The sequence below is a fragment of the Bos mutus genome, chromosome 2 (genome assembly GCF_027580195.1).
Source record: "Bos mutus isolate GX-2022 chromosome 2, NWIPB_WYAK_1.1, whole genome shotgun sequence".
Taxonomy (NCBI): domain Eukaryota; kingdom Metazoa; phylum Chordata; class Mammalia; order Artiodactyla; family Bovidae; genus Bos; species Bos mutus.
In genome coordinates, this window is record NC_091618.1 from 16,015,215 (window position 1) to 16,035,159 (window position 19,945).

The 19,945-nt window shown below is 45.5% G+C and overlaps 1 protein-coding gene across 4 annotated transcripts in view; it reads right to left on the minus strand.

Annotated features, from left to right (window-relative positions):
• The window catches only part of DIS3L2 (DIS3 like 3'-5' exoribonuclease 2), a 356,855-nt gene that overhangs the window by 145,309 nt on the left and 191,601 nt on the right, over positions 1-19,945 (minus strand). For all 4 annotated transcript variants that reach the window (XR_011467266.1, XM_005906404.2, XM_070385152.1 and 1 more), the window contains one exon: positions 15,735-15,814. Coding sequence is in view for 3 of the 4 variants with exons in the window: in XM_005906404.2 (XP_005906466.2) it covers positions 15,735-15,814 (80 nt within the window). In the remaining variant the exon portion in view is untranslated. The remainder of the gene's footprint in view (positions 1-15,734; positions 15,815-19,945) is intronic.

The window sequence follows — 19,945 nt, forward strand, 5'->3', positions numbered from 1 at the left end:
CTTAGCCATACATTTCTAAAAGATGCATCATCTGAAAGAGTTTTTATTGAAGAAGAGTTTTTCAGGCTATCCACTCTATCATATTACTGGAAATGTAAAGTGAAAGAGTTAGTCACTCAATCATGTACAACTCTTTGTGACTCCCATGGACTGGAGCCTCTGTCCCTGGGATTCTCCAGGCATGAATACTGGAGAGTGCAGCCATTCCGTTCTCCAGGGGAATCTTCCTGACCCATACGTGATATAGTGTAAGAACTGAACCTGGGTCTAATGCATTGCCGGCGGGGTCTTTCCAGTCTGAGACACCAGGGAAGTCCACTGGAAATGTAAGTCCTATGCAAAATGTAGTGAATATATACATTTGTGTACTTTTTTCTGAGGAGAGACTGTGACTCTAAATATAGATTAAAACCACTAGCATACATTCTGTTTCAACCTTATGCAAATTAAAGTAGCAAATTTTATCTTATGTTTTACAGATCTCCAGGATAGAGGAAATTTTAAGATAACCATTTAAAGTTGATTTCCAGTCTTAAACTATAATTTAAAAAGATACATGCATCCCAGTGTTCACTGTAGCACTATTTACAATAGCCAAGCCATCAGACAGTTCAGTCGCTCAGTCGTGTCCGACTCTTTGCAACCCCATGAACCTCAGCATGCAGGCCTCCCTGTCCATCACCAACTCCCGGAGTTTACCCAAACCCATGTCCACTGAGTCAGTGATGTCATCCAACCATGCCATCCTCTTCATTCCCTTCTCCTCCTGCCCTCAATCTTTCCCAGCATCAGGGTCTTTTCAAATGAGTCAGCCCCTCGCATCAGGTGGCCAAAGTACTGGAGTTTCAGCTTCAACATCAGTCCTTCCAATGAACACCCAGGACCGATCTCCTTTAGGATGGACTGATTGGATCTCCTTGCAGTCCAAGGGACCCTCAAGAGTCTTCTCCAACACCACAGTTCAAAAGCATCAATTCTTCTGTGCTCAGCCTTCTTTATAGTTCAACTCTCACATCCATACATGACCACTGGAAAAAACATAGCCTTGACTAGACTACCTTTGTTGACAAAGTAATATCTCTGCTTTTCAGTATCCTGTTTAGTTTGGTCATAACTTTTCTTCCAAGGAGTAAGCATCTTTTAATTTCATGGCTGCAATCACCATCTACAGTGATTTTGGAGCCCAGAAAAATAAAGTCAGCCACTGTTTCCACTGTTTCCCCATCTATTTGCCATGAAGTGATGGGACTGGATGCCATGATCTTAGTTTTCTGAATGTTGAGCTTTAAGCCAATCTTTTCATCTTCTCTTTCACCTTAATCAAGAGGACAGATGAATAAAGAACATATGGTATGTGTGTGTGTACAAACATACACATACGTAATAGAATATTACTCAGGTGTAAAAAAGAATTTAGTTTTTTTAGAGATCCAACCAGTCAATCCTAAAGGAAATCAGTCCTGAATATTCATTGGAAGGACTGATGTTGAAGCTGAAACTCCAATACGTTGGCCACCTAATGCACAGAACTGACTCATTGGAAAGGACCCTGAGGCTGGGAAAGACTGAATGAGATGGTTAGATGGCATCACCAACTCGATGGATATGAGTTTGAGTAAGCTCCGGGCATTGGTCAGACACAACTAAGCAACTGAACTGAACTGAATTGATAAAGAAGAATGGAATAATGCCATTTGCAACAACATGGATGGACACAGAGATTATCACACAAAGTGAAGTAAACCAGACAAACAGCATTATGATGTGGAATCTTGAAAAAAGATGCAAATGAACTTATTTACAAAACAGAAATAGACTCACAGACAAAGAAAACAAGCTTATAGTTACCAAAGAGAAAAGGAGGGAGAAAGCTCAACTTGGAGGTTGGGACTAACATATACACATTGCTATATATGAAAGAGATAAACAACAGGGACCTACTGTATAGGATAGGGAACTAAATGTGATATTTTGTAATAACCAATAAGGGAAAAGAATCTGAAAAGAAAACACACATAAATATATATATAATATATATACTGCTGCTGCTAAGTCGCCTCAGTCGTGTCCAACTCTGTGCGACCCCATAGACAGCAGCCCACCAGGCTCCCCCATCCCTGGGATTCTCCAGGCAAGAACACTGAAGTGGGTTGCCATTTCCTTCTCCAATGCATGAAAGTGAAAAGTGAAAGTGAAGTCGCTCAGTCATGTCCGACTCTTAGCGAACCCATGGACTGCAGCCTACCAGGCTCCTCCGTCCATGGGATTTTCCAGGCAAGAGTACTGGAGTGGGGTGCCATTGCCTTCTCTGATATATATACTAAATATATAAAAATAATCATATCTATTATATGTATATAGAGATTATATACATATAAATGTATAACTAAATCATTGTGCTGTATACCTGAAACTAACATGACACTAGAAATCAGCTATACTTCAATAAGATAATTTTTTTAAAAAATTGATTCCCATTTTCAAAATGTCACCTGATTTCTACAACCTGGTATCACCTTGGCATTACCTCCATATACCAACCTAACCTCCAAACATTTCCAATGGAGGGAAATTAGACACAAATTTCTTCAATTTTTGAAGTCTAAACATACCATTAGCTTTGTTCGTAGTGATGCTTTCTAAGGCCCACTTGACTTCACGTTCTAGGATGTCTAGCTCTAGGTGAGTGATCACACCATTGTGATTATCTTGGTCGTGAAGATCTTTTTTGTGCAGTTCTTCTGTGTATTCTTGCCGCCTCTTCTTAATATCTTCTGCTTCTGTTAGGTCCATACCATTTCTGTCCTTTATCGAGCCCATCTTTGTATGAAATGTTCCCTTGGTATCTCTAATATTTTTGAAGAGATCTCTAGTCTTTCCCATTCTGTTGTTTACCTCTATTTCTTTGCATTGATCGCTGAGGAAGGCTTTCTTATCTCTCCTTGCTATTCTGTGGAACTCTGCATTCAGATGGGTATATTTTTCCTTTTCTCCTTTGCTTTTCGCTTCTCTTCTTTTCATAGCTATTTGTAAGGCTTCCTCAGACAGCCATTTTGCTTTTTTGCATTTCTTTTCCACGGGGATGGTCTTGATCCTTGTCTCCTGTACAGTGTCACGAACCTCCATCCATAGTTTATCAGCACTCTATCAGATCTAGTCCCTTAAATCTATTTCTCACTTCCACTTGAAAAATATCAATAACCTCAGATATGCAGATGACACCATCCTTATGGCAGAAAGTGAAGAGGAACTAAAAAGCCTCTTGATGAAAGTCAAAGAGGAGAGTGAAAAAGGTGGCTTAAAGCTCAACATTCAGAAAATGAAGATCATGGCATCCGGTCCCATCATTTCATGGCAAATAGATGGGGAAACAGTGTCAGACTTTATTTTTTTGGGTTCCAAAATCACTGCAGATGGTGATTGCAGCTATGAAATTAAAAGACGCTTACTCCTTGGAAGGAAAGTTATGGCCAACCCAGATAGTATACTGAAAAGCAGAGATATTACTTTGCCAACAAAGGTCCGTCTAGTCAAAGCTTTGGTTTTTCCCGTGGTCATGTATGGATGTGAGAGTTGGACTGTGAAGAAAGCTGAGCACTGAAGAATTGATGCTTTTGAACTGTGGTGTTGGAGAAGACTCTTGAGAGTCCCTTGGACTGCAAGGAGATTCAACCAGTCCATCCTAAAGGAGATCATTTCAATGTTGGGCAAAACTAACACAATATTGTAAAGTTTAAAAATAAAATAAAATTAAAAAAATAAAATGATGAATTTTTTGGTAAATAAATAAATAAATAAAGAGATCAGTCCTGGGTGTTCTTTGGAAGGACTGATGTTGAAGCTGAAACTCCAATACTTTGGCTACCTGATGCGAAGAGCTGACTCATTTGAAAAGACCCTGATGCTGGGAAAGATTGAGGGCAGGAGGAGAAGGGGACAACAGAGGATGAGATGGCTGGATGGCATCACCGACTCAATGGACATGAGTTTGAGTGAACTCCAGGAGTTGGTGATGGACAGGGAGGCCTGGTGTGCTGAGGTTCATGGGGTCAAAAGAGTTGGACACAACTGAGTGACTGAACTGAACTGAAACATACCATTAATTAAGATCTGTTACCAAAGGGACACTTGGATTTTTGTAATACCAACTTCCCATTTCTCCAAACTAACAGATGATCATATTGTCACTGCAGATGTGCTTGGCTGCTAAAAAGCCCTTTCTTAACTAGCAAGGCTGTTTGTCAAAATAATTAAAGGGAAAAAGTTCTGGCTTTTGTATCATAAACCAGTTTTGTTATTGTTGCTTTTCACTATCATGTTAAGGTTCATTCAGTAGGTAAATTTTATCAGAAAATTAGCACTCATTGAATTTGGAAATGGTAAGGATCAAACAAGAAGGAGATGGATAAAAACGACAAATAAAAGCAATAAACAAGTTACTATGGAAGCCTGTAGGTATGAAATGAGAAGAGTAGTACAGGCTATACAACAGACTCATGCAAGAAAATACTGGGGAAGAAGTGAGTCTCAGATATGCCAACTCTTAGAGGTACAGGGACAAATGTCATGGTCATGGATGTAATTCAGTGATCTTACACGATCACTGAGACATGATGAGATGGACTCAAAACCTTGACTGTGATGAGGGAAAGGAAAACCTAATTCTAAAGAAACAGACATCACAGGAGGACATGTGGTATAAGTTTATATGTCAGCTTTTAAGTATACAGGCAACCTACAAATAAGGGCTGAAGCATGATGGAAATAAAAAGGGCAAGGCAAGAAACAGAAAAAGGGGAGAGAAAGATGAAAAGTCTGTAACAAGATGCTTAGGCTGACTAGATCAAGCAGTTTTCAAATGCAGGGTACCATGCATGATACTCAGGATACAGAGATGTCTGAGGAATGCCCTGCTTTTAGGAAACAAGCAAAAAGGAGAATTACATCCACAAGCCATGATGTTTATTGCATTAGGCACATGAAGACAATCTGCTAATAGAGTAGGAACAGTTCATTCTGCCAGGAGGAAAGGAAAGCTCCACAGAGGTTTCATCATGCTCTTGAATGAAATTCTGACACAGGAGTATCCAGGGAGGCCAGGCGTTCTAAGGGGAGGGCAGAGGGCAAGCGGGGTCCAGGACGCAGGGTAGAGTGCAGTAGACATGCAAAGTGAGGAGTGGCCAGATCCCATTAGGGTGTTGTGCATGTGTGTGTGTTGGGAGAAGTCTCATTAGGGTGTGTGTGTGTGTGTGCACGCGCACGTGTGTGTTGGGAGAAGTGGCACTTGGAGGTGGGGAAGGAGAGAAAGGAGGCTGGGTGCTAATCTTAAAGTAAAGGGCTTTGATAACAAAGCTCTGCCGAAAAACGTGGACTGTGCTATAGGAATGAGGAGGTTTTCAAGCAGAACAGTGACATGAGCTGGTATTTGCGTGTACATGAAGGAACACTAGCTGGGTAGCCAAGTGCAGGACGGACAGGGAGGAGGGGGAAGATTACTGACAAGGCCATGACAACAGTGCTGAGAGGAAAAGGAATTAACTGTGATTTCAGGATTCCCTTTTGAAAAAAAGCTTTGGTTGACTAGGTAGCAGGTGATGATGCCTTTATAAAAGCAGGGGACGGAGAAGAAACAGATTTAAGGGGAAGCAAGGTCCCAGCGCCCTTGCCCTGGTGCCCACCATGTCCTCCCTCGCAGCAAACCCCCAAATTTGGATCACTGCAACTTCTGCTCCCACATCTAAGAGGCTAGAGGAAATCAGCCAGGCTTGGCAGTATTCCAGCTCAGTCCAGGGTAGCTGGGTGCAATGGGCTCCTGGTCAGCTCCCATCCAGCCGTTCTACTGTCCCCTGCTCCCCGCAGAGCCCCCACCCCTTCTGCCCTCAACAGGCCAGCCACTTCCTCTCATGACTGAAGTATTATCCTTTGTAAATACTCAGCAGGCATCCCACTCCTTATGTCCTGCTTCTCTGTCTCAAAAGGAGAGCTGTTCACCCTCCATCGCCATTACCATCTCCAGTCCTGTTTTCCACTCCCTTCTCTGCCACCTGCAGTCTGGCCTCCCCTCCTCAAAGTCCCTGACATTAGTCTCATCAAGGTCGTCAGTGACCTGGTTGCCAAGCCCAGACTCTCCAGTTCTCTTCTACCTGACTTAACTCAGGCTTTCTGACTTTAGCCTCCTCTACCCACTCCCCTTCACCTCCAGTCTTCCTGGACTCATCTCCTGGTTAATTTTCCTCATCTTCCCGGGAGTCCAGCTAGGGTCCTTCTCTCTGCCTGTGACCTGTCCTGGGCCATCTCTCCCAGACCCATGCACTGATGACCCCATATCTCCATCTCCAGCCTTGGACAAGTGACTCCTTTCACTTGTCCTCTTGGTATTTCTATCTGAATGACTCTCAGACTGCAAACCCAACATGTGTTTGTCTGAACACACCATCCTCCCCTCTAAAGTTGGCTCTTCTCAGTATTTCTTGTTGAACAGCATTCAGTTCAGTTCAGTCGCTCAGTCATGTCCGACTCTTTGCAACCCCATGAACCACAGCATGGCCTTCCTGTCCATCACCAACTCCCGGAGTTTACCCAAACCCATGTCCATTGAGTCAGTGATGCCATCCAACCGTCTCATCTTCTGTCATCCCCTTCTCCTCCTGCCCTCAATCTTTCCCAGCATCAGGGTCTTTTTAAATGAGTCAGCCCCTCGCATCAGGTGGCCAAAGTACTGGAGTTTCAGCTTCAACATCAGTCCTTCCAATGAACACCCAGGACTGATCTCCTTTAGGATGGACTGGTTGGATCTTCTTGCAGTTCAAGGGACTCTCAGGAGTCTTCTCCAACACCACAGTTCAAAAGCATTAATTCTTCGGCGCTCAGCTTTCTTTATAGTCCAACTCTCACATCCATACATGACCACTGGAAAAACCATAGCCTTGACTAGACAGACCTTTGTTGACAAAGTAGTATCTCTGCTTTTCAGTATGCTGTCTAGTTTGGTCATAACTTTCCTTCCAAAGAGTAAGCGTCTTTTAATTTCATGGCTGCGATCACCATCTGCAGTGATTTGGAGCCCAGAAAAATAAAGTCAGCCACTGTTTCCCCATCTATTTGCCATGAAGTGATGGGACCAGATGCCATGATCTTAGTTTACTGAATGTTGAGCTTTAAGCCAACTTTTTCACTCTCCTCCTTCACTTTCATCAAGAGGCTCTTTAGTTCTTCTTCACTTTCTGCTATAAGGGTGGTGTCATCTGCATATCTGAGGTTATTGATATTTCTCCTGGCAATCTTGATTCCAGCTTGTGCCTCCTCCAGCCCGAGCGTTTCTCATGATGTACTCTGCATAGAAGTTAAATAAACAGGGTGACAATATACAGCCTTGACGTACTCCTTTCCCTATTTGGAACCAATCTGTTGTTCCATGTCCAGTTCTAACTGTTGCTTCCTGACCTGTGTACAGGTTTTTCAAGAGGCAGGTCAGGTGGTCTGGTATTCCCATCTCTTGAAGAATTTTCCACAGTTTATTGTGATCCACACAGTCAAAGGCTTTGGCATAGTCAATAAAGCAGAAATAGATGTTTTTCTGGAACTCTCTTGCTTTTTCGATGATCCAGCAGACATTGGCAATTTGATCTCTGGTTCCTCTGCCTTTTCTAAAACCAGCTTGAACATCTGGAACTTCACGGTTCATGTATTGCTGAAGCCTGGCTTGGAGAATTTTGAGCATTACTTTCCTAGCGTGTGAGATGAGTGCAATTGTGCAGTAGTTTGAGCATTCTTTGGCATTGCCTTTCTTTGGGATTGGAATGAAAACTGATTTTTTCCAGTCCTGTGGTCACTGCTGACTTTTCCAAATTTGCTGGCATACTGAGTGCACTACTTTCACAGCATCATCTTCCAGGATTTGAAATAGCTCAACTGGAATTCTGTCACCTCCACTAGCTTTGTTTGTAATGATGCTTCCTAAGGCCCACTTGACTTCACATTCCAGGATATCTGGCTCTAAGTGAGTGATCACACCATCATGATTATCTGGACTGTGAAGTTCTTTTTTGTACTTTTTGGTACTTGTTCTGTGTATTCTTGCCAAGTCTTCTTAATATCTTCTGCTTCTGTTAGGTCCCTACCATTTCTGTCCTTTATTGAGCCTATCTTTGTATGAAATGTTCCCTTGGTATCTCTAATTTTCTTGAAGAGATCTCTAGTGTTCCCCATTCTATTGTTTTCCTCTATTATGTTCCACCTACTGCCCAAGGCAGAAGCTTAGATGACATTCTAGATTCTTCTCCTACTTCCAGTATCAAAAGCTTACTAACTTGCTCATTCTACAAACACTGCCACGCGTGTCAACTATGTAACACACAGTACACAGGGCACTGAGGGTTCAACAGTGAACAACAGGACAGTCTTTTCTCTCGTAAAGCTCACCTCCAGGGGGACAGACCCACACAAGTACCTTAAGGAAAATCAACAAATGGGTGGGGAGAGAAGACTGTAGTGACAGGGTGGTCAGGAAGGGTTTCCTTCAGATGAAATTTGAGCAGAATTTAAGAGCAGTGAGAGATCTGGGAGAAGGGGATCCAGACAGAGGGAACAGGAAGTACACAAGTGCTGAGCTAGGAGCAGCCTGGCCCATCTTAAGGACAGCACCGAGGCCATGATGGCTGGAGGAGTTTGGGTGAGAAAGTGACTGCAGGAAAGGAGGGTGGAGGGGTGGTTAGAACCAGAGACAGCAGCAGGTCCCGCTGAGGACTTGGAGGAGAGGTGGTTAGAGAGAGAGAGCAGTAGGTCCCAGTGAGGACTTCGGTTTTTATCCTCAGCAGGATGAGACGTCTTGGAAAGGGTGGGGTAGGGGAACAACCTGATCAGATCTTCATTTTATAAGGACTGCCTTGGTTTCCATGAGTGGGAAGAAAAGGGCCGTCACGAGAGAGCACTTAAGAGGCTCCTGCAGCTGCCCCGATGTCACCCTTGGCTAGTGCCTCCCGCACTTCTGGCTCCGCAGCCTCTGCCTTGGTTGGGGCAACTGCCATCTCCCACCTGGACTATCTTAACCCCATGCTCCATCCTGACTCCTCACTGCTGCCAGAGCGAGCTCTCCAACCTGCAGGCTGGATCCTGAATCTCTCCTGCTTAAAGCTCTCTGCTTACCATTACACTTGGGATAAAACTCCCACTCTGGAAGAGAGCCTGCCAGCCCTCAGAGGCTCCTCCCACCCCGCCACAGTTCAGCCATGCTGACTTCCGGTTCCTTTCCATACCAAAGTCTTTGTACTTCAGGGCCTCCACATGCTCTGTTCCCTTTGCTTGAAACGTTCTTTCTACCCACTCTTTTGTGTGGCTCACTCCGTTAATTCTTCAAATCTAGGTTTAAATACTACTGTCTGTCCCTCACACCACTCTCGCATCTCAACCATGGGCCATTCCCATACTTCTGGTTGACAGTTACTTGACATTGAACTGGGAAGGACAGGGAGCTTGTCAGGGCTTTTCCTCTGTTGTAGATCCAGCAGAAAGAGGAGCCCTTGCTCCTCAAATCACATTTCTCGTTTCTTGAATGGATGGATGATGTTGCTCTCCAACTTAAATGCTGTCTTCTCCATAAAGTCTAAACTTTCTAGCAGGACCTATGAAAGAATTGAGTCTCCTCCCTGCTTCATCTACAACCACCACCCTACTTGAACCTCACAGTCCAGAGAGTCCCAATTCTGTGTGTTTCCCTCCAAATTACCACGTGTCTGGCACCTGGGGCTCTTCACACAATCTTCCCTCTACCTGAGAACCCCCTCCCCTCTTGAGAGGTTATGAACATCAGCACAGGTACAGAGATTCACTGAGCACCTGCTCTGAGTCTTGCACTGCAAGGGGGTGGCTGGATGGTGAGAAGGTAGATAAGAAACAAGATAGTCAACAGCATGTCAGTGGGTGATGAGTGATGAGGAAAATAGTACAGCAAGGATGTTGGAGAGGGCTGAGGGGAGTGGAGAAATTAGAGGCAAGATGGCTAGGGAAGGTCTTTCTGAAGACAGCCACCTGTCTTGAATCAGCCACGCAGCTCTCCAAGGAAAGAGCAATCAAGCAGAGGGAACAGGGCACAAAGGCTGAGGCACTAGGAAGGAAGGGGACTGGAGCGGAAGTCCCACAGACTCCCATGAGGCAGACAGAGAAGGGGGAAGATAGAGAAGAGTTAAAGAGGACAACCAGAGAAAAAGAGTCCAATGACCAAGAGCAACTAGAGCCGCCAGAGCCCAAAGAAGAGTAGGTGAAAAGCAAAACAACGCACACGTTTACTGAACTGAAATCAGGCACAACCTGTGCCACTGAACTTTCTGGAGCCATGTAGCAAAGGGAATAAGAAAAAAGTGGGAGACTGGAGAGTGACTGCAGCAAGTACAGACGGTTCTTTGATGGGCAAGGGAACACAGCTGCTCCTGAGGCTGTAGGGGGCTGAGGAAGGTTTTACAGGATGGAGACTTAAGTTTGTGAGAGGAGGAAGCCAGACTAAAGGGAAACATGAAGGGGCCGTGGAGAGCGACTGGTGGGGTGAGATCTTTCTAGACGTGGGACTGAACCCAGGAATAGGGTCCAGTCCGGGTGCTAGGATTCGCCAGAACCCTGTGCTCATACCTTCAGGACTCCCATGCCCTCTTCCTTTCCAGCAGCAGACCCAGAGCCTTCAAGGCCACTCTCCACTCATTAAAATTACGACCCCCGCCCCCTTCTATGGCTCAGGTTCTCTGGCCTAAGCTTGGCACACAGCAGGGGCAGAGTCTTTCCAGCTTCTACTTCCTCACTGCCTCCAAGGGTGACAGGTCATGACAAGAACTCTCAGCAAGTGACACATGTAACCACATGGGTAGGACTTCTATGGAATTCTTACAGGCTCTCTCCTAGTGTCTTGTTCCTATTCCCTGAGTGAGAAGGGCTCCCAGGAACAGAGCTCCCGAGTCCTCCCTCCTCAGGGAAGGGAAAGCGAAAGCCAGATCACAGAGACAAAGTGGCAGGGAGACTGGTGCCCCCCTACAGCAGCGTAGGCACAGTGCTCTCCTAGGGTCCCTCAGGCAGGACGCCGTCCACTCACGGAGCACTTTCTCACACCCGGTCAGCTGGACGGTTCCTCCTTTCTGTGAGTTGGCCAGCTGCCCTCTGAGGGGGTGGAGAAAAGGCACAGGTAGCTAAGTACCTAAGATGTGTGCTCGCTCCTTGGGCAAGATTTTCATGGTTCATGGTTGAAAGCAGCGAGGAGGAGAGACAGGCAAGAGGGATGCAACTATGGGAATCCAGCCAGGTGTTCATTCCATCAAGACTTCTGTTCAGTGATCGTCAAGGTGTGAATTCCCATTTCCAGAAAGCCTCAAGGATGAAGGGATTTGTTTATGTATTTATTCTTATTCATTTACTCACTCTTTTTCCTCCAATGGTTTTTAGTATATTCACAGAGTTCTATAACTAGTCATTTCAGAACATTTTCATCTCCCCCCAAAGAAACCCCAAACCCATTAGCAGTCAGTCCCAACCCCCCACTCCTTCCCCAGTCCTTCAGCTCTAAGATCTGGCAAGGCTGCTCCTGCCATGTTCAATGGCAGAGCACTCACTGCAGAATAAAACATTAGAGAAGCAAAGAGAGCCAGAGAAGCAGAGAACAGCAATTTCCTGTAGGATCTGTTGGGAGCCTGAATAAAAGTTGAATAAAAGTCCTGACTTGTCTGGCTGATGACTTCCTCTCTCAGAGACTAGAGCAAAGCAATAAGGCAGGTTTAACTGAATAAAATGGGTGGCTGGAACCGGCTGGAACAGAATCACCGTGCTCTGGCAGACACGGAGAAGTCCGAATACAGGCAGCCACCTACCTCAGAACTCACAGAGGCAGAAGTAATTCTGTGACAAGGGAAATGGGCTCAAATTTCATAAGCTACAGGACATAGAAAAATATACCGGATGCTCAGTTGAGAAGCTGTGGTTCGACATACAGGACAGCTGTTATATAGTATCTGAGGGCTGTCACATGAGAGACAAGATTTATTCTATAGGACCCCAAGGGCCACACATGAGACCAACAAGTGCAAAGTCACAGGAAGAAAGAGTATTTGAGATCATTACTGGGAAGGATTTCCCAATAGTCACACAATCTTAAGGCTGAATGGGCTGCCTGTCAGGTAGAGAGTCAAAAGTGCAATCTGGATATTCAATAAGCAGACGCTGGAGAAGTAATCTGAAAAGCAGAGGGTAGTGTGACAACTGTGACGTTCCCACACTTGACTGGTGAGGTCAACTGTGGGGTGTGCGGTGAGTGATCTGCTACAGCCATCAAACACTGCAGCATGTGATTTACTGGTTTTAGGTGCTGGGTTATCATTATGACACCAGTCTTTCTCATTTGCACTTTTAAATACTTTCTTGAGCTAAGCTGAAAGACTCCATGTTAAAGTTGGCGGGCTGGTAATGCTTGCGGGAATGATGCCCTCGAGTGTGTTCCTGGGGGCCTCGAGTGTGTTCATGGGGCCCTTGAGTGTGTTCACAGGCTGTAAGAAGTGGGGAACTACCAAGCGAGTTGACTAGCAGAATCTTTTCCAAGGCCGATATCCCTCAAAGGGAGAGGGCACCTCCTCCTCAGCCTCCCAACCTGACCAAAGCCTACTGGGGAGCAGGTGTCATAGCATTTCTGCAGGATTCATTGCAGACTGTAATGCCTAAATCTCATACCTATGGGAGAGATACTCGTAACAAGTCCTGGGGGGCCTCTGAACTCTACAGAAAGGGAGGGTAAGGACTAAATAAGTTACTTCGGACTGTGTGTTTCATTTTCACAGAAGAGTCATTCAGACGATTTCAATGGGACCAAAGGCAAGTTTAGCCTTTACGTTTTCTTTACATAAAAATGGTTGCAGATGATGAACATATGCCCAGAAAACATCACTTGCTTTTTGAAACATTAAACAGTTTTTCCTCTAAGCAAGAACTGACACGAACTGTTAACTAACGGAACCTGAACTTAGCCAACCTGTCCCCAATCCAAACTGGAATTGACTTTCACTTTTCATCCCCCTGGATAAATGGCCTTGGCAGAAACTGCTGTCACAAAGGCCAACTGTAGAAGTGCCACCAAAAAAATGCTTGACTACCCAACTCAGGTCTTTTCAGACTCTTCCCTGACTCCTTTCCATGTTCTTTTTCTGTTGCTCTGCCAAATGACCAGACGTTCCTTACTCCTCTGGCATGCAGGAGTAGTGAAGCAGATGGAAGGTATCTCATCACCTGGGATGGTGGCTACCGGGCAGCCAGTAATTTCTGGCACCTCATAATTTTTTTTATTACAAAATTTTTTCATTATAAAGCTATTATTACCACATTATGAAAATCTGGAAACTAGGGAAAAGGGAAAAATCACTTACAGTCCCATCATCCTAAGAAAATCACCCTTTGAGTTCTGCTGCATTATCTACTCATCTCCACGGCTCCCTGGATATGACGAGATGAACCACACACATTTAGCCCACCTGTCCCCCACCTCCTCTGCAGAGGATCTGCAGCAGGTTACAGGGAAACCCAAACACATGTCGTCAGGCAGCGATTCCATATAGACATGCTCTCTCTGAAGCTTGTCCTCCTTATTTCCCAGTTTCTACCACACAGATTCCATGTCCTCATCATCCAGGTTGGAACTTTTGCCCCATCTTGGATTCCCCTCCCTCCACTCCAATATCCACCCCATTGATCTTCTGTCATTACCGCTTTTTTCACAGCTGTCCTCCCCACCCCCATTAATAATAATGCCAGCATCTCCAGTCCGGGCTTCCCTGGTGGCTCAGATGGTAAAGAATCTGCCTGCAATGCAGGAGACCCAGCTTCGATCCCTGGGTCAGGAAGATACCCAGAGAAGGGAATGGCTACCCGGAGCCTGGAGGGCTACAGTCCATGGGGTCGCAAAGAGTCAGACATGACTGAGCAACTAAGACTTCTCTCCTCTCCAGTCCAGGCGCTTCAATCTGTCTCTCTAACCAATCACAATGTTTCTCGGCTCCTATTTCCTGTCCTTTTCCTCTGCCTTGCGCTGCTAAATGACTTCCCTCACTGGGACTGCTTTCCCTGAAGAGCAGTTTGAAAACAGTCGGTTTTCGATTGTCTGATGAAGCATATTCTTTGGAATACGCTGGAAATTTCTAAACATGTACAACTTGTCCCCAGTCAACCCTTCTGGCCCCATCTTTTACCATTTTCCTACACGAAGCCTCTGCTGATAACCTGGTGCCCTAGACAGGACACATAGCATGTGGAGTGAGTGGGGGCAGGACACGCGCCTGCTCCCCAGTGTCCCTGCAAGGGGGATACCATGCGGGCCAGCTGAGACAGGGGAGATGGGGACCAGGCCCACCCTCCCACCATTAACTACAGAAGCGGCCAAAGTAAATGAAGCAACAGTTTCCAAGCATTTGGCTACAAATAGAGCAGGGCTATGAACCTGGAGAGAAAGGAAATACAGGAAGTGAGGTCCAGTGTCACTGGGCTTTCTCCCTGGGGACACTTTTCAGCTGCAGCTCAGGGGAGTGGACGTGAGTGTGAGAAAGCCCAAGCCTTTGCATGTAGCAAAGATTGCTCAGATATAAGAAACCAATGTGCTATTTGCTTTTTTAAGTAGACTGCTCTAACTTTGGACTGTAAAAATACGTAATTCGTCTGAAATTCCCATGAGACCTTTCCTCTCTCTTTATCCTTTCTCGTCCTTTGAGTTTTCTGTGGTTGAAAACACCAAGCAACATGGCCCAGAATCTCAAGGAGAACTCTTACTAGAAGAAGATGAGAGCATTTTTGGCAGTAGTATTTTCTGTCTCTCAGCTTTCCATCTACTGAGAGCCTCCCTGTCTATTATGGAGAAGAGACAACACACTGAACCCATGGAGTTCTGGATATTAATAGAACATGTGAACATCTCTGCAGGGTTTGCAAAGACCAGGTCGCTGGGCCACCAACACTCTGCAGTATATTTAAGTCCCAAAGGTGGATACCATCAGGGGCAGGCCGGCGAAAGCCATACTGGAGAATGACTCATGCCACAGCAGTCACCAGACACCCTTTTCCCCACCCCAGAGCAGGGCAGGAAGCAGCTTGAGAAGCTGGAGCAGCACATGATGGTGGTTGGGGTGGGGGGCGTGAAGAAGCAGATAGCAGGGTTACTCTTCTCACACCTCACACACTTTCCCTTCCCGCTACTGTAGTTTTCAAATCCTACTTTTTCCTACCTATCTCTGTCCCCAAAGAAGGTTTCAAGAGCCACTAACAACTGCCTTCCACAGCCTACTGGGCAGGTTGAAGACCCTTGCTGAGCGGCACTGGCCCTGAGGGGCTTCCTCAGAGGGGCTGTCCTGCTACCCTGCTGGGCCTGGAATCACCACTGTGTGTCGTTCAGTTCAGATGAAGAACTCCGTGCTTCTCCCAGGCAGGGCTCAGGGGCTTCTTCTTCTCTAACACGCCATGCCCACACTGGCACTTCCTGCAGGGCCAGGCCTGAAATCAGTTCTTCCGCCCTCCCTGCTGCCCCTTCTGAGGCCTGAGGAGGATCCCTTAAGAGGACATTTCTCATTCCCACCTCTCACCAAAGTCGGCTCAGGAGCACAGTCTTGAAGTCACATACTTGTGGAGGCTCCGTGGCCAGGGGCAAGTTCAGGGACAGAGCAAACCTAATCCTGCACATTACACTGTGCGCCCTTGCCTGCCACCCAGAGTGCACAGAAATCCCATCCTACCATCAGCGAGGGACTTGCAGGAGAGGGCGTCATCGAGGTCTCGGGCGGTTGACGGGTCAATGGTGAAGATACAGTCTTTTCTAGGAAAGATTGAAGACATAATTAGCAAGGCCACAAATAACCGAAACTTGACCCCACCGGAGAGCAGCTTTAAAGAATAGTTATTTTGCAAATGTATAAATAGTAGGCAAAGTGGGGAGGAACTTCTCTCTTGTCTCTCTGAGAAGGGGATCTTTAGTAAACTGTGAACTAGGGAGGCTAACAAGGCTCTGTACTGTCTCTGAGGGCCCTTCTCCTCTCTGTGGCCTGGCCCCTCTTTCTCTTTGATCCTGAGAAACAGGTGCGGGCACGTGGAGGTGAGGCAGCCTCTGGGAGTGAGGCTTCCCAGGAAGTCCATCTGAAGAGGGGCAAGTCCCTTCGGTAAATTAACTCTCTGATGGGCTGTCCTTTCTTCGCCTCCCTCTTTCTCGATGGCTGATGGGAGTCTGTCCTTCAAGGATTATATGAGCAAGATTTACTGAGTCTTCTCCGGCCTTGCAAAAGCAGGATGTGCCTAAGAATAAATGGCCTGACTCGTGACACAGGGATGAGCCCCAAGAGTAGGTTCTGTGAAAAGCTTTGGGCCCATTTAGTTGGCTGTGACGCAGTTCTACTTGGAAATGGCCCTAATAACAATTTTTTTTTCTCTTCAAATAATTGTATACTTCCCCCAAGCTCATACACTTAAGTACACCCCACGCCTATTTATCACCACAGTATCCCTGTGCACATCTCATTCCTAATCTGTGAAGCCCCTGGACAGTCTCATTTTGCTTTATAATTTCCCAAGTAACATGCCCCACCTAACCCAGCCCTTCCTACGATGTAAATATCTAATATTTGGGCAGTCTAGTTCCCCACACCGCCCGCCCCATCTACCCAGGCACTGGCCTGGAGGTTTGGGTATTTGGAAGAAACCACCCTCCCTTCCCCACAGGCAGGCTATTTGAGTCAGCACTCCCCACTCCCACTGGACTCTCCTCCAGAGGTAATGAGTGCATCCTGACAGGAAGTAATGCATGCCACCTGATGGGAAGTAATGAATGCATCCTGACAGGAAGTAACAAGTGTAACCTTATGGGAAGAGACAACGAGGTGAAACTAATCCTGATACCATGGCAATGGGCTCTAAATCGGTGAGGCTCTTGAACTTGATTCACAAGGTAAAGCTGTCTATTTCTTGTTCCTTTTAGTATCCTCCATAAAAGTCAGCAAACTGCATTGTAAACCCTGAGTACTCAATAAATACTTTTTAAATTGAAACTGAAATGTCCAACTTGGTGGTGGGAAAGTTTTGACCCACCTACAATCACCGTAAGGGCAGCATAAGAAACTAAAAGAACGTTCCTCTAGTAAAAATCAAAAAGGATATTCTGTTAGCTTGATGAGGGCCGCAGTTTACTAGTTTACTTAGAGATTTAACCGGGAAGTTAAGTTTTCTTAAAATCAAATGTCTCTAGGTGCTTTGAGAATTTTATTTCTATGAAAGAAAGATAAGGCTCGCTAAAACATTTCCAGCCTCAAACTGATTCAGCCATATGTGACAGAATAAAACTTTAAGACTTCAATTATTAGTTTGTATATGTCTGAGAGGGCCCAAACAACCTTTGAGAAAAATCTTAAGACTAGCCCATAAGCACTCAAACCAATGCTCCATTACACTTTTTCAAGAAAATCTGCTCTTAAACCAGAAAGATAAAAGTCTGAATGAAAACAACTCTGAGGAATGGTATTCAGGAAGGGTTACTGGAAGATGTACCATCCAAACAGTATCTTGATCAGGGTTTGGCCAACTACAGCTCTCAGACCAAACTAGGCCTGCCACCTGTTTGTGAACAGTCTGCAAACTAAGAATGGTTTTTGTCTTTTTAAATGATTGAAAAAGAAATAAGAAGAAAAATGTTATTCCATGACATGTGAAAATTGTATGAAATTCAAATTTCAGCATACAGAAACGAAGCTTTATCAAAACATCAAGCTTTTAGGATACGATGGCAGAGTTGAGCTGGGTACTTTTGGCAGGGGCTGTGTGCTAAAATATCTGTCTGACCCTTAGCAGAAAGTGTGCTGATCTTTGTTTTAGATCAAGTCAAAGTGTTAGTCGCTCAGTTGTATACAACTCTTTGTGGACACGTGGACTGTCCGATGGACTGTATCCCACCGGGCTTCTCTGTCCATGGGATTTCCCAGGCAAGAATACTGAAATGGGTTGCCATTTCCTTCAGTGTTTGCAAAATAAGTGTTTTAATTTTTTTTAAAGGTCATATAATTAAATCATTTTGGTAAATGCTGAGCCAATTTTTTTTTTTTTTTGAGCCAATTTTTTAATTGAAGAACTTCTCAGAGCCTTCAACATGCTGGAATCGCATAATCCTTGCCAGACTCATTTGATCTTGGTACTTTTTTTGTGGCAGAGAATCTCCCAGATTTGAGGGGTGATAAATGCACCCTTGAGACACCCATCACAGTGGAATCTCGTCATACAGGGCCTCACCACCAAGCCTACCCCATGGGACACCACAAGAAGTCAACCAAATGGCTGCGCTATTCACTGCAGGGAAGCCAGTGAGGGCCTTGCTCTTGCTCATTCAGTGCCCCTTTCACGGGCACTTACACAACAAGCTTATGCAGTGCAAAGACTCCCTCTTCTTTTCCTGAGCTGACAGTCTGCCTGTACCTCACACACGTGTGAATTTTATCCTTTTTAAGTTTCCTTCTTTGCTTTGGCTGCTAGGAAACTCAGAAAAAAACATGTGTGATCTGTTTCGAGAGAATCTTATTTATAATTTGAACTTTATGAACTAATCTTTATCCTGGGTGTGCCTATTCTCCTATTCATATATTCCTTTTGCCCTGAAACCTGATATAAAAGTTATTCACTGCATTATATGTGTATCTTCAAGTGGTCTTAAATTATTAAAAAAAAAAACAGTGTATAAAAACATATGCACATATATTGAGGGGTTACAACATTCGGAATCATGTGTTGAGGGGGTGCTGGAAGAAAAGAGAGACAGGCAGTCTAGGCTACTAAGAGAACTAACTTCTAGAGAGAGTAAAACTCAGAGAGCTCTGGGCCAGTGTTTGCACTGTAGCAGTGGACTCCAAGCTTGCTCTCTCACTATGGAAAATTGGGAGAAGAGAGGGAACAGTGAGTGACCCTGACAAACCCCAGTCCTCAGTGCTGAGAGCCAGGGATTTAATCTGTTGTCATCGCCACAATTATGACTCGGCCACGATGTGGTGCAGGAGGGCTCTTCCTGGTTGCGGGCCACAGCGGCTGGGAGCTGCTGGCCTCAGCCCTGGGAGCCCGGCCCTGCAGGGGTGGTGCTCCGTGCAGCTGTTACACTCGGTTAACATGCTTGGGATTGTACTGGCTCCTCTTCTGGAAGCCTTTGGTCTCACAACCTGCAGGGAGCAGCCTGGCCTGCCAGTTTTTAGAACCTGTGAGACCAAATATTTAAAGAGTTCCGCAACAATGGTTAGAAAGAAACTAACCCTGACCCACAGAAAATCAAGTGCCAGGTGGGGGAGGGAGAGGACGGGGGCTGCAGTGCATGAGGCTGCAGAAACCCAATCCGGAGCCGGGTTATGTAACCAGCTTCTGAAGGCACGTGACTCAAGGGCTTAGTCAAACTTTTTAAAGTGACAGAAAACCTCGAAGACTGTTTTGCTCAAGGCCATTGGTCCTGGAAAAGAACACATGAAGAATAACTAGAAGCCTTCTGCAATCTCTTACAACCTGGCCAACGATCCCAGGAAACAGCAGAAGCATAGAAAGAACCTCTGCCCCTCTGTCACTCACATGCTCTTCCTCTGACCTTAAGTCCTATTCCTCCTCAAGGCACCCATCGCTCTGCCTCCTTGCAGCTGGAAGCAGCTGTCCAGTCTCCACGGCAACACTTACTCACCATGTTGTCACCATTTACCTCCCTGGATCTGGGCCGTGGCCCCTACCACATCACAGAAATTGTTCTCCCCAAGGTCATGGTTGCTGCCAGATTAATCATCTTAGAGCATGAGTCTGGTCAAAAACCTTCATCAACTCCTTACTGAGGAAAAGAGAAATGCAGCTTAGAATTCAAAGCCTTTCATGACATGGCACCTATTCGTATATTTCTAATCAGATTGCATACTCCCAAAGTGCACCTTATGTGCCAACCTTTTCTCTA